General features: G+C 41.3%; 1 protein-coding gene across 1 annotated transcript in view; it reads right to left on the bottom strand.

Moving 5' to 3' along the window:
- The window catches only part of LOC139456259 (transmembrane protein 132C-like), a 95230-nt gene that overhangs the window by 14294 nt on the left and 66383 nt on the right, over nt 1-14553 (bottom strand). Inside the window, exon 4 of the mRNA XM_071237879.1 lies at nt 5094-5292. Coding sequence (XP_071093980.1) covers nt 5094-5292 — 199 coding nt within the window. The remainder of the gene's footprint in view (nt 1-5093; nt 5293-14553) is intronic.

Below are 14553 nucleotides of genomic sequence, written 5' to 3'. Positions count from 1 at the left end.
ACTTGTGACTTTGTCACTTATTCTCTGAGGCAGCATGCAAGCACCTGCCAAAGGGGACATCGCATGATCAACCACACATCAAACAGTCTGCCGTATGCCCTCTGTCTGGCTAGGGACAGCCAGGATGCTATATGGGACACAACTTATTCAGGTAACTGTAGAAACACACCTTGAGATGACGTCAACTGTGGGCAAAGTTTTATCTACATTCATAGTATTTTACTTTTTCAAAAATATTAACAAGAAAGGTGTTGGCATGTGTCTGTCAGTAAGGCCACTGAAGTGAATAAAGATCAGAAAGAATTTTAAAAAATGATAAAATAAATTTTGGTTACTCTTTGCTTGTAATTAATGTTACTTCAACAATTATCTGCTTCAAAATTAAATAAAATATGTATTTACCCAACTGGTATGTTTATTCCTGTCGTCTTTTTTACTTCTTTATACTAACCAAAGAACAATCAAGTCTATAAACTGCTCAAACAAGAGAGAAAATGAATATTGTTTTATGCTAAAGTCAATAATATTCCAGCTACAATATGGCATATAAGAAAGCCTTATTTCCGTCTATGTTTGTCAAACCAGCAGTTGACATCCAACACACCATGTCATTGGAACACGATTACATACAATCAGCCAGGTCTCACATTGTTTCTGCTCAATCCTAATATCATACAGGCTCAGCTTACAACAAGCAAGGGGCACGGGTGACCCAGTCATCTAAGGCGCCACGATTCGCTGTGCAGAGTTGTGTTCCTTGGGCACGCCAGAAACCTATGATTGTGGGTTCGAATCCCGGTTCGCCCCAATTATGTTTCTAGGTTTGTCAGCACCATACCCGTGCTCGTGGGTTTCACCGAAGTGGTAAACGTCTAAGGCTTGCATCATTTGAGACTTTCCTCCCACATTAAGGTGACACGCTGTGATGTAACTGGAATACTGATAAAAACAACGTTAAACCCAACTCACTACAACAAGCATTAGGTACTGGAGGCCAGTTCTGAACCAGAACCTCCAAAGGAGACTGCTTCATGAACAACTGTGGGACACCTACAACAGGGTTCCCATGTTTGGAACTAATCTTAGACCTCCTTATCCATGACAAGTAAACAGACAAGCCACTGGTGTAACCTGATTCAATAAGGTGAGTGAGTGAGTGAGTGAGTTGGGTTTAACACCGCTTTTAACATCATTCCAGTTATATCACGGAGTGTCAGCTTAATGTGGGAGGAAAGCCCGAAGTGATGCGGGTCTCAGACATTTACCACTTTGGTGAAACCCACGAGCACGGGTATGGTGCTGAAAAACCTAGGAACATAATCGGGGCGAACCGGGATTTGAACCCACAGTAATAGGTTTCTGGCGTGCCGAAGGGACGCAACTCTGCACAGCGAATTGCGGCGCCTTAGACGACTGGGCCACCTGTCCCCAATTCAATAAGGAGATGAACATTACTAGGCTTGGAATACTCCATAACACCCATACATCTCAAAACACATGTTTGTCGACACTGTACTTTACAAGATTACACTATCTCTGTACTTGAATTATGACAGACATGACGTCACTCAGGAACGCAACGACACCATGTTATAATGGATGACATCCAATACTTCCATGATTTCAAATGAATATTGATCCAAATTGATATTTAATTATAGTGGTATCCATTTAAAAAAAATATCACACATTTTTTTCCAATTTTTAACTGAAAACCCCCAAAACAATATTCTCAAAGGTATTCACAACAGTGAAATGTCTGAAAGATTTCCAGGATCCAATGCCGTGTAACATTTCTCAACCAATCAGAATGCAGTGCACACTCCAATTCCTTGCACAAAGTCGGAGTAAACCAAGAAGGAAACATGATCGATTTAGGGTCAGACAGTAATCAGAAATGTAGTCCTGAAATGTATGTCTGACACATCCATCATCAAGGCATCAAAGACGAGAGTTCTTTATTAGCCCCATGAAGCCATTGTTAATGACTAGTTTGGGCTTCTGCCATAATGATCTCCTCTAGACATAGCAGTATATGTGTTGGTGGTGACAATCATGGATGTCAATGGACGTCATCAACATCACCATCACCTCTTATACGGCAACAACTTTCATCCAATATCCGTCTTTGGGCAAGCGTTTAGGAACGTCAATTTGCCATTAAACCATCACGGAGTACGCCTCATCAGTTTCATTGTTGTACAAGACTCATCAAGACAATGTCAAATTGAGGGATAATTTCTCCCGATAAAAACCTCGGCCAGTCCAGAAAACCAATCTTGGATCCTGGCACGGAATCAGTAGGCACGGTGACCTGTGACATCAATAATACTGGCACTTCAACCTTCTGGAAAATCAATCCCAGGATGCCAAGTCCAGCCATAACAAACATTCAAGTGAAGGTCACTGTAGCATCTCAGCACAGCCACATCTTAGGAGGTCATGGCAGAGACGAATAGCATCCTCTTCACATGAATTTATATTGACTGCTTATTCAAATTTAAACAATAAGTCTGACACTTTGAATTTCTGAAAAGGTTATTATTGGATTTTGCTTTGAGAAAATAAAGATTTCCATCTTGCCGTACAGAAAATATACTCCTTCATCATCGATAGGCACCAACAGGACAGACTGTGAACGAATAATTGCGTGAAATCATGCCTGGTTTGTAGCCGGAACATGTCATTGTTGTGCGGCATAACTATGCACCATTACGAAAAGTAGATATTCAGAACTTGGAGACTTTCCAAAGTGTCCATCATGGCTTCCAAGCTCAATAATCTATCAGTTTGTATTCAAGAGACGATAAATAAAACATACTTTAAACACACAGAAACATTACTGTCAATTTCCAAATAATTCAAGAAACTTAAATTACCTCAAATTAGTTTCACTCTATAGTCTAGAGGAAACTTACTGAAGTTTCCGGAACTTGTGCTTCCAACTTCTGTGTGATAAGGGCAATAAATTCTATACTGCTGTTGGCAAAATATACATTGAAGAGTAGACTGTGACATCATAAATGTGATGCAATGCAAGGACTACCAAGAATCAGTCTGTGTAATAGGCCATGCAGAAGGCACCATTGTAGTTGTGTTTTAACGCCGCTTTTAACATTATTCCAGTTATATCACGGTATGGGTATGGTGCTGACAAACCTAGAAACATAATCGGGGCGAACCGGGATTCGAACCCACAATCATAGGTTTCTGGCGTGCCCAAGGGAGGCAACTCTGCACAGCGAATCACGGCACCTTAGACAACTGGGCCATTGTAGCGTTGTACATCAATGGTAATGTTCTCTAGAAGAGTACACAGTACTGATACACAGTTACAGACAGTGCAGGAGCAGAATGTACCCACAATACACAGGTGTCAAACTAATATTAGCAAATTGTTTTAACACGCATATGGAAGTAGGGATGGAAATAGCAAAATCGCACAAAACCTAAATGGTGTTTTGTCAAATTGTTGCATTTGAAAAAAGTCTCCGACAATACACAAACGTGCTACCCTGGTTATAGTATCCTAATCTTGAAGATATATAGTAAGACAAGCAATTAAATTAACACGATATCAGAATATATTATTTGTAGTAAACTAGTAATTTAAGATACTACTTTTTCCGATCACTGCATGAAAATTCTTTTCCGTTATATTATTGGGTATGTTTGAACGTAATCACTGGTAGCTTGGGATAAAACATGTGTACAGCTGATTGCTATTTCCGGCTTAGTTTACAAGACAATACTTATGGTAATCTTTATCCCTGCATATAAAACAATGCCTAGCATAACGAGAAATACAATCTAGTGATGTTTAATCGCAAATTTCACATTTCTATTGACATAGCGTTGTTCATTCACCTGAAGCGATACGATGTAGTTATTTACCCAACAGAAAAATAGTTTGATGAAAGTGTAACCCATATATAAGCCGACACACTTTTACAGAATCTTTTTCTGGTCCTTAAAATTCGTCTTGACTGTGTTATCTTCTGCTGTTACACATGATCTACAATGCATGGTACATGGATCTCTAGAATGTTCTTAAACTGTAAGGGTATCTCACAGCTTTGGCTCCATTACTTTTAAGGAATGGAGAGTTATTCTGAAAATCTCATCTACATTGTCAAGTCTGGACCAGACAATCAAGTCATTCAATATTGTGAGCAACAACCCACGCCATCAGGGTACGATGACACGCAATAAACCAAGTCACTAAGCCTGACCACCTGATCCATTTGGTCGCCTCTAACATTGCGCACAGTGAGCTGGGGACCTATTCTAACCCAGAATCCCCAAGGGGTTATTGCTGTCTTAATCATGGCTCTCGTGAGCTGTGTGACAAAATGATGAGTGCCAAAAGTGTCTGGGCACCAAAGAGAAGGTGAGCGCTGTATACTTCATTGTGTTCCATTGGAAAATATATGGAACACCAGCAGCAGCCATATTGGCCTCAGGGGGCAGAACTCCTTATGTGTATTGCCAGGATCTGCTGATTGTGGCTTCCCTTCCGGTGATCTTACTCAGATTGTCACAACTTGACTTCTGTCTTCAGAATATCCCCAGATAAATATCTTGCGAGACCTCTACACCATGTGGCCAGGGGATTGAAGACTGTGAACTCATTAACAGATCCATATGCTCCAGAAGAAGGCGTTAAGCTGGGCTGTGAAGACACTTAGCAGGCAGCTCCGTACAGTACCTCGTAACATTCTCCTAAGGTTGTCACTGATGGGAGCCAGCGCATGGCACACCCTCATTAAACATAAACTGCAAATTTTACTTGTTTCTTTTAACGATGCCTTAAACGTCCAAACCTTGGGAATACCAGCATTAGTTTTCCAGCATTTCAACCATTAAGATGACGTTACACCATTGCAGTCGATTCTGAATCAGGAGGTCACTGGCCTTTCTAAACGTGCAGAATTATACAGAAATTACACATCAACCGTAACAAGGGTATGGTGCTGATAAGCTAAGAAGCAATCAGTGTGAATCAGGTTTTCCAACCCATGATCATAGGTTTCTTCTCTGGCAAAGGAACGCAATTCTGCACTGCCACCTTGTCATGTCAAGAAAATACTGACCTTGAACACAGGGACAATTCTCTCGTGGTAGCGTCCTGCGATCTTGATGCGTGCGGTTACGCGGGAGTTGCGAGGCGGGTAGTAAGAGTTGAGGGCCGGAGCGTTCTTCTCGTAGTCGATGGTCCAGATGATGCGGCCATTCTCTGGACTCATGATACTGTCCTCAACCTCAAACTGCCAGTGGAAGATTTCCAGGGAGCTGCAACAATAAACACATGTTAATTTCTACACCTGTCAAGTCGGCTGTATTATCTTGAATCTGTCCTAAATTGTCAAAATAACATAAGGATTGTAAAATGCTATGGTTGATAACATGCTTACTTTGAACAACTTAAGATTTTCATTTTTAACTTTTATTTCAAAATGATTTTTCAAATAACTAACACAAATATCCTTACTCAGAACAGATATTTCACAGTTAACATTTTTAATTATCAGATTATTTTAATTTTTTGTATTTACTTTGACTTATCCAAAACAACATTATACAATTTTTTTATTTATTTTGTCTCCTGCATCTTGGAATATTTGCAAAGAACATGAACTATAAAAAAAGATTTCTCTTTTGGGAAGATTCTCAGTATGAATACATTAATACTGCATTGTCATATAAAGCAAGCACAGGGAAAGCTGTTCTTAAAATAAGGATGCTTTTTTATCACAAGCTAACAAGTTGTCTGGTGTAAATATTGCAGCTGTGCAATGGTGGTCGGTAAATAATCAAGTCTGGACAAGACAATCCAGTGATTGATATTATGGCCAATGATCCACACTGTCATGGTAAGATGACATTCTATCAACCAGGTGACCAAGCTTGACCACTGGATCCAGGCGCCCCTTACAACCAAAACGGGTTGCTGGAGACCAATTCTAACCAAGGCTCCCAACGGAGTCACCAATCATGATCCCTGTATGTAAAACATTGGAATTTCGGGGCATAATAGCTGTGACAAACTAAGCTAAGACAACTATCTGTCCTTGGAGCTATCACTTGTTAGTGTTTCATCCCCCAGTACAATTGATCACAGCCTTACTCCGATCATATTGACACAAGACCTGCTAGCTGCATCACTGCAAACATGATTCCCTGGCATCATTTGCCTTGCCAAGGACAAAACCACCAAGATGAAATCAACAATGTGGCCCTTACACCATGTAAAAGTCTGGGCCCATGTTTCCTTAATCCAGAAATTTCATTCATCTTGACAATTTTCCTTGGAGCCCCAACCATCAAGATTAAAGATGTTCCCCTGTAGGTGAGTGATTGAGTGAGTATGGTTTTACGCCGCTTTTTGCAATATTCCAGCAATATCACGGCGGGGACACCAGAAATGGGCTTCACATATTGTACCCATGTCGGGAATCGAACCCGGGTCTTCGGCGTGACGAGCCAACGCTTTAACCACTAGGCTACCCGACGCCCCTCCCCTATAGGTAATGATGATGACAAAATATATTCCCTCTTTCCACTACCAGGTTGTGCTTGCAGGGTATGACTGAATGTATGAAATGAAAGCAATCTCCATCATTATGATTGATTGAGTGAGTGAGTGAGTTGGATTTAACGCCCTTTTTAAATATATTCCAGTTATATCACACCCTGTCAGCTTAATTTTGGAGGAAAGCCCGAAGTGATGGAGGTCTCAGATGTTTACCACTTCGGTGAAACCCACGAGCATGGGTAAGGTGCTGACAACCCTAGAAACATAATCAGGGCGTACCTGGATTCGAACCCACAATCATAGGTTTCTGCCGATCACAAGGGCCTTAGATGACGGGGTCACCCGTAACCCCATAATGCTTGAAGAATTTGAAGAAAATATTTTCAAGTGTGATCTGTATTGGATCTAAAAACAGGCCAAGATTTGAGAAGTAAGTTTCACATTGCTTTCTTTTTTGCTTGTTGCCTCAGCCTGCAATATTCAAGCTATATCATGGCAGCCTTTAAACAATGATGTAAACCAGAGGTTGATATCATGAACCTACCCCACAACACACCCCTCCCCTCCCACCGCAGTCAGGGTACAATGACATGCCAACAAGCTCATAAGTTGGCCCTCCTGATATGCAAGCATACTCTAAGACCTATTCTGAGGAGTATCACATGAGAAAACTGACTGTGGAGAGCCTCGGACCCGAAACATAAGCTCCTCCCAAACTGATATTGTAACCTCATCCAACATGAAGTATCTTCCATCTAGAGCCTTGTATAATTTGGTCATCTTTGAGACCCACTCCTGTGGACCCTGAACACATTTCAAGTTGATATTATGACCCCAGTACCCTCCCTGAAGACCCACATAGACTTCGGCCATATTGGAGACCCACTCCTGTAGACCCCAACAAAAGCTTATCTCAAGTTAATATAATGATCTCATAAACCACAACTGTAGAAAGACCACAGAATCACCAAGACTGTTTTACGCAACACCTGCTTATTGGCCGTCTGCATGCAAAACAACTGAGCAATGGACGGCCACCATTATCACAACTGCCACACATCTCTTAAATTAACCTTTCTCAACAGAGGAACACTAAATGAACAATGTGTTTGCTTTCCCAAAACTAAATTCCGTCATCGCAGTCCGCAGCCATAAATCAGGACAGTTTGACAGCATTATAGGTACTAAGAAAGCCCATTTCGTTTAAAGTTGGCTTGGATGGAAGCGAGCTCATCTCCCCCTTAAGCTGCCTACCTGTAGATCAGAGCCGAGTGTCAGACAACAAACAAAGCCCCGTAGAGAGCTTTCAGAGGGTACAACCTGGGTCTCGTAAACAAGAAGCCAGGTAAATAAGGGTTCCTCCCATGGGGGAATTCCTCCCCGGGTAATGGACGCACGGTAAATCTGGTTTGTCAAGGGTATATTAGTCTGCATTAATATTCAATGATTTTGTAACATTCAAGGCTGAAACACTGTGGTGTTATGACCCATGGAGATATAAACCATACCTTGAGTTAAGTGACCTTCAGAGGAGTGGATAACATATTTAGTGCTTACAGAATGTTCACCAGTGTTCTCTGTACGAACGGGTTAGTGAGTGAGTGAAGATTATTTAATTCTAATGTCTGCGAAATTCAGCAATGGGCCAGCCAAACTTGTAGTTGTTAGCATGAGCAGCACCTGAGTGAGTGAGTATGGTTTTACGCCGCTTTTAGCAATATTCCAGTAATATCATGGCAGGGGACACCAGAAATGGGCTTCACACATTGTACCCATGTCGGGAATTGAACCCGGGTCTTCAACGTGACGAGCGAACGCTTTAACCACTAGGCTACCCAACTGCATCGAGCAGCACCTGTTGTTGTCAAGGTAACCTTGTCAAACCAAATTTCATTTCATCTGGCTACTTAATGAGTGTTTACCATTATGATGGGACAGGTGAAGACTCCTGGGTAGAATAGGTCTTCAGCAACCCATACTTGCTGTAAAAGGCGCCTTGTTGTAAAAGGCGACTAACGGGATTGGGTGGTCAGGCTCGCTAACTTGGTTGATGCTTGTCATCGATCCCAAATGTGTGGATCGATGCTCATGATCTTAATCACTGGATTGTCTGGTCCAAACTTGATTATTTACAGACTGCCATCATTTAGCTGGAATATTGCTGAGTGCGGCGTTAAAAAAACCAACCAACCAACCAACCATTATGATGAGGGACACCAAGAACAGGCCTGACATACTGAATCCTGGGGAGTTACATCCAAGTCTGAGCAGCTCCAAAACTCAATTTTGATATATACTAGTAAACAACAAGCAGACTCTATAGAATAAAAATAGACCCCACCACTAGTTCTTCTGAAATATTAATTCAGAGGACATTCTAAAGTGTCCGTTGCACCGAAAAGCATAAGGAAAATCACCCATTCTCTTTCTCAAATATTTCAGCGAAGATGTTAAGCTGAACATGTTTTGTGTGTATCTTAAGGTATTGTTTACATTGAAATTAATACCCGTCTTGTCTGCTGCCAGTTTACCTCTTGTCTTTCTTAAACCCCACCCCCACACCAGACCAGCTTGTTTCAGGAGAACAAGCAGATTTGTTTATTTCAATACATCATCCCAAAATAGACAACATTCCATCACAACAATGAGAATTCATTCAACAACATTCCAAAGAAAAATCCTCCCAGTTTTAAAGTGTTCTCCATACGTCTGCTACTCACTCTCCAACAAGCAGACAGCTCCCTGCCAGTTCCAAAATGGCTACTGTTATGAGCCTACAGAGGTAAGATGGGAGAAGCTATAAACAGCTATTTTGGTTGCCAAGTGTCTGGATGCTGCGGATGTCAAGAAAAGATCCTCCCTTCATTGAAGCAGACGGCAACATTTTCCAACATGTTCTCAAGCATATCAGTCTCAGAATTCACGCTGCTGGGACCGATAGACATTTGGTAATCCCACTACAGCTGAACGACAGTTGTTTTTGTCAAAGGACAAATTAATTTTGTAGTAATCCGGTGCCTGTCCCCTCTTAGCATTAGTGTTTTGTCGGCTTGGTTAGACATCAATCGTATCGTCTGCTTTACTTGTCCTTGTCAAGCAAGCAGTCCATTTATCTCAACTGTTGTATCGCCTTTGTGTCATTACACAAGCATTAGCAAGTTCTGATCCGGCCTGGCATACCTCAGCTTACCAGCTACATGGCTGACCTGTCTCTCACACATCCTTCAAGACAAGCTTTTGTTTTTTCACATGACTACAGAGCATATCTCACTGGAGGACCTGGGCAGTCATCCTCTTAAACAGGCTCACACAAGTTCATGTATAGTAAACAAGTTAACGACATAACCATTTGCCTGTGCAAAGATGCTGCACGATCTCGTCTCACAATGATATTGACAAATTTCTAAAAAACAGAGGCATAGCCAGGATTTTTAGAAAGGTGGGTTCACACAACACCTTGGTTATGTGAACAAAAACACAATAGCTTGATATGGAAGGTGTGGAAGGAGAGGTGTGCACGCCTGCATCAAAACCAGCCCCCAAAGTTGTGTAAAGTATGATGTATAAACCCAATTTTTTATCAAATACAGCACAATACTTTGTGTTTCCTGATGTCAGAGCAAGACTCAACCATCCACTTCCTTAATATCATTGCTAACACCAAAGAGTTCTCATGTAATTCTGTTATGGTAGAATGAAGATAAACGTACTCTGGTTTAATGTAGAGATAGGTTACCTGTAGATAAAGCACGTCTAAACTTAACATTCGAAACGTCATGATCTGTTTTCAGTTCCAAATTTAATTAATAAAATCTACAAATAACCTAGCTTTACACTGAAAAAACACAGTATGTTTATCTCCTGAATACGCGACTATCCTAACATATTATTTTTCCCATGTACAATCACTTCCATGATACAAAAATATGCAAATAGTTTAAGCATGCGAAAGAGGAACATTTTTCGAATATTGTTTTCAAAATCTGGATGGAAAAAGTGGCTCGAATGATATTCAGATTTTTCACATGTCGTCCATCAGTGCGTGACATAAGAGGTGAAATTATGCATGGCTGATGTTGGAATTCTTATTCAAAACATTCCCCGCCATGTTGGTCCATCAGTCTCAATCATCGTCAGGAGACATGTTTAATTAGCGGGCATGAGGAGACATAGAATTCGGGAAGTAATGCCATTAAGTGCCCATCGCAACACGGCCTCCTAACTTTCACAAGCATTTCAATATGGCGGCCCTCGGTCACAACCATTCTGATGAGACAAATACTAATTTCTAGTCAGGCCCCTAAATTAGCCAACAATCTGATGAATGTTTTGTGTCACCGAACACTCTGGTCAAAACATTCATAAATCTCCTAACCCCCCTTTCATATGCATTGTCACATCCTTTCAGCCACTGAATCAAGGGAGTTAAGGAATTTAATTGCAAATCATTTCGGTGGAAATTTACAGGTCCAACCAACCCTCAGCTCAGCTTGTACCAGGGTTATTCCTGTGATGGCCCTGTCCTCACAGCTCTCATAGCCACATTCAACCACCTTGTTCAAGTCAAATTCATGGCATTGTATACAACCTAACACCGAGAATAGCCTCCAGCCCCTAGAAGCCACTGGGCCATGACTGTGATGAGTATATGTAGAAACCTCTAGGCTATCAATTTCCCATACAATCTTGTTTTAATACCTTTTTTGTTCTTCATAAGATGTACACATAAAGCTGTCCCTTTGCCAACCAACTTAACACCTTTCATGCGTGTTCTTTCCTCGGCCCAGAAAGTAATAAAGTCGCCATGGAATATTTTTCCATGGGCAGCCATGCCCTTGAGAAGCCTTATACTTACACTACATAAATAGGGGATGGCTGGCTTGTGGCAAGGCTTAAGCCTATTCAGGCCAACATAAGTTTTATATGTTTGTTCGATGAGTAATGCTGCACTCAGCAATATTCTAGCTTGATGACGCAGGTCTGTAAATAATCAAGTCTGGACCAGACAATGTAGTGATTGACATCATGATCATCAATCTATGCAATTGGGATGCGATGACATGCATCAACCAAGTCAGCGAGCCTGACCCTTAGACCCTGTTAGTCGCCTCTTATGACAAGCATGGGTTGCTGAAGACCAATATATTCACAGTGGTGTTTTTTTTACCTTGATCAAAGGATTCTTAAGTGGGACCCTGCCATTAAGCTACATAGTGGGTGTTTATGTACAATAAATATTCTTCTCCTTCTTAGCATCTATGCACACTACTTCTAGGCATGATAGTTCGGTGTGACTTTGTGTGGGGAGTGTTTCATCAAGTAGAGACAGCAGGAAATGCACCTTGCCATGTTCTTCCTCTGCAGGTTCTGGCGGACATTAACACAATGTGAGGCGAGGTGTTTGATCGTGTGGCAGGGAAATCTTAAGCTATACTCACTGCCAAAAAGAACACAAATACCAATATTGGTAAATATATGAAGAACTACTCACATTCAAGAGATATTAGATTGGTTTGATGCACAAACAAACGCACATTCTGATATGTACGGAACACATATGACGTCATACATCCATGACTCAAGATGCACCATTTGCCTTGTGCAGGATTAGCGTGTAAAGTTTGGAAATCACGTGCAGCATATCGTGATAAGAGTAGAGACACTCTGTGCTAACACTTGACTGATTGTTATTTTTGTCATTAATTGGTACACATTGGAAACATTTCGTCTTAATCTATATACTACTCCATATGTTTCTATGGTTCGCGTTTCTTTTGGTGGTGAGTAAATATCAATTACAGCCCAAAGAGAGAAACAAGTCACCAATCAGGGATAGTGATTTGTTGTCTGGCAAAAGTTTCCTTGTTTACTTCATTTTTTACTTCTTCATCTACCGGCATTGTCAGGATAAAAGATCGAAGGCGGCACACAATATGAAAGAGATGCACGTTGGGTTCAGTACATACCTGGTCCTGGACAAAACCGATAAACATTGCCTAGCAATGCCCCTATACCTAGCCCACAGGTCTCCATAGGATAAAATATCAAATCAACAAATAGGTTTTTATCTTCATGATTATGGCTTGCCACAGGACTGACTGCTGGTGTTTATGAGGCCAGGAAATCTTTGATCTTTTATCAACATGTGTCCACGATGGTACGCGGTCAGGTTACATAGCGGGCTAAGTTAAGCAATGATGGTCGCAGAGAGTCCTTAGATGGGTGAGTGTCCGGCAGCATGGCTACTGAGAGTTTTTTAGAGCTTCAGTCCTTCCTCACTTAAAAGCACCTGTCGCACTGGTGTTGTTAAACGCCGCACTCAGCAATATTCCAGCTACATGATGGCAGTCTGTAAATAATTGAGTCTGGACCAGACAATCCAGTGATTGATATCATGAGCATCAATCAACGCATTTGGGATCAATGACATGCATCAACCAAGTCAGCGAGCCTGACTACCCGATCCCGTGAGTCGCCTTTTACGACAAGCATAGTTGCCTTTTACGGCAAGCATGGGTTGCTGAAGACCTTTTCTACCCCGGAATCTTCACAGGTCTGTCGCCCATGTGGGCAAGTGACTTTGTTCAAAATATGACACTGTTCACCCAGCAGTGAATGGGTACCCAGTGGGATGAGATGGTGATGTGACTTAATCTTTTTGTGCCTCACAGGCAACTTTGGGTTGTATACTCCCCAGGGAGCTGAGAATGAAAAATCAAGTTCACACTGATCCACTGACCGGGGTACTCGCACATAGGACACTACTTCCAGGTCTAATTCAACACCATTGGCAACCACACCAGGGTACCATCATAGAATTGGATTTATTACAATCAATAGTGATCATCTGCCCAATCCCTCATCCCAGACAATCCATGGTGTTTTTATTCCATGTATTACACAGTACGTGGTTTCGAAATACCATCACAGAAAACTAAGATGACCAGAGTTCCAGATAAGCTGTGTATTTGCATAAAATATGCAAAATACATAACCATTACCCAATTAATGTTGACTTGTTTGTGTACAAATAAGCATGAGTGAGTGAGTGCGTTTGGTTTTACGCCACTTTTAGCAATATTCCAGCAATATCACGACAGGGGACACCAGAAATGGGCTTCTCACATTGTACCCATGTCGGGATTCGAACCCTGGTCTTCGGCGTGAGGAGTGAATGCTTTAACCACAAGGCTACCCGACCGCCCCCAAGTAAGCATGAAATTCCTTATAGTGGAACTACTCTCAGAGCGACTACCCAATGTACCCTATTCAATTGGCATAACTGTATTTCTTTACAGATCCATATTTGCTGATCAAAAGCAGACATCATCCACGCATGAACTCTACCAAACAAAAGGCCCTATTGTCACCATATATCGCTGTGAAAAGGCAAGCTTTTAGTACCTCGAATTAGGGGGTTTTCAAAGGGGGGTTGTCTTATACACAGGGTTGAAGAGTTTTGATGTTTTTCCCCCAAACACAGACATAACTGTGAGCACCGGAAATACCATGTCAACAAATCCTTAATGAAGTACGCTAACTCATCATGTAATTACACAGTCTGGGTATATTGTTTTTTCAAATGTCTACTCATTGGTGTAAAAAAAAACCCAACATACTGGAGTAAATATATATCAAATACCCAAATACTGTCAATACCCAATGTGTATGAAAACGTGTGAGTAAATACTCAAAGGCCAAAACAAAAACAAAAAACTATCTGAAACCCAGAATTATTATGTCTTAATGTCCACTTATTATCCACTAGACTAGATCCAAGGGAGTAAATATATAGCAAATACCCAAAGTGAGTGAGTGAGTGAGTGAGTGAGTGAGTGAGTGAGTGAGTGAGTGAGTGAGTGAGTATGGTTTTACGCCGCTTTTAGCAATATTCCAGCAATATCACGGCGGGGGACACCAGAAATGGGCTTCACACCAAATACCCAAAGAAAACTGTCAATACCCAATGTGAATTGTGAATGTCAACTTGTGAGTACATACTCAATGGCTCAAAACAG

The sequence above is a fragment of the Haliotis cracherodii genome, unplaced genomic scaffold (assembly GCF_022045235.1).
Source record: "Haliotis cracherodii isolate W230 unplaced genomic scaffold, xgHalCrac1.p SCAF_11, whole genome shotgun sequence".
Taxonomy (NCBI): Eukaryota; Metazoa; Mollusca; class Gastropoda; order Lepetellida; family Haliotidae; genus Haliotis; species Haliotis cracherodii.
The sequence above is the reverse complement of the archived record's forward strand: the minus strand, read 5'-3'. Positions and strand labels throughout refer to the sequence as shown.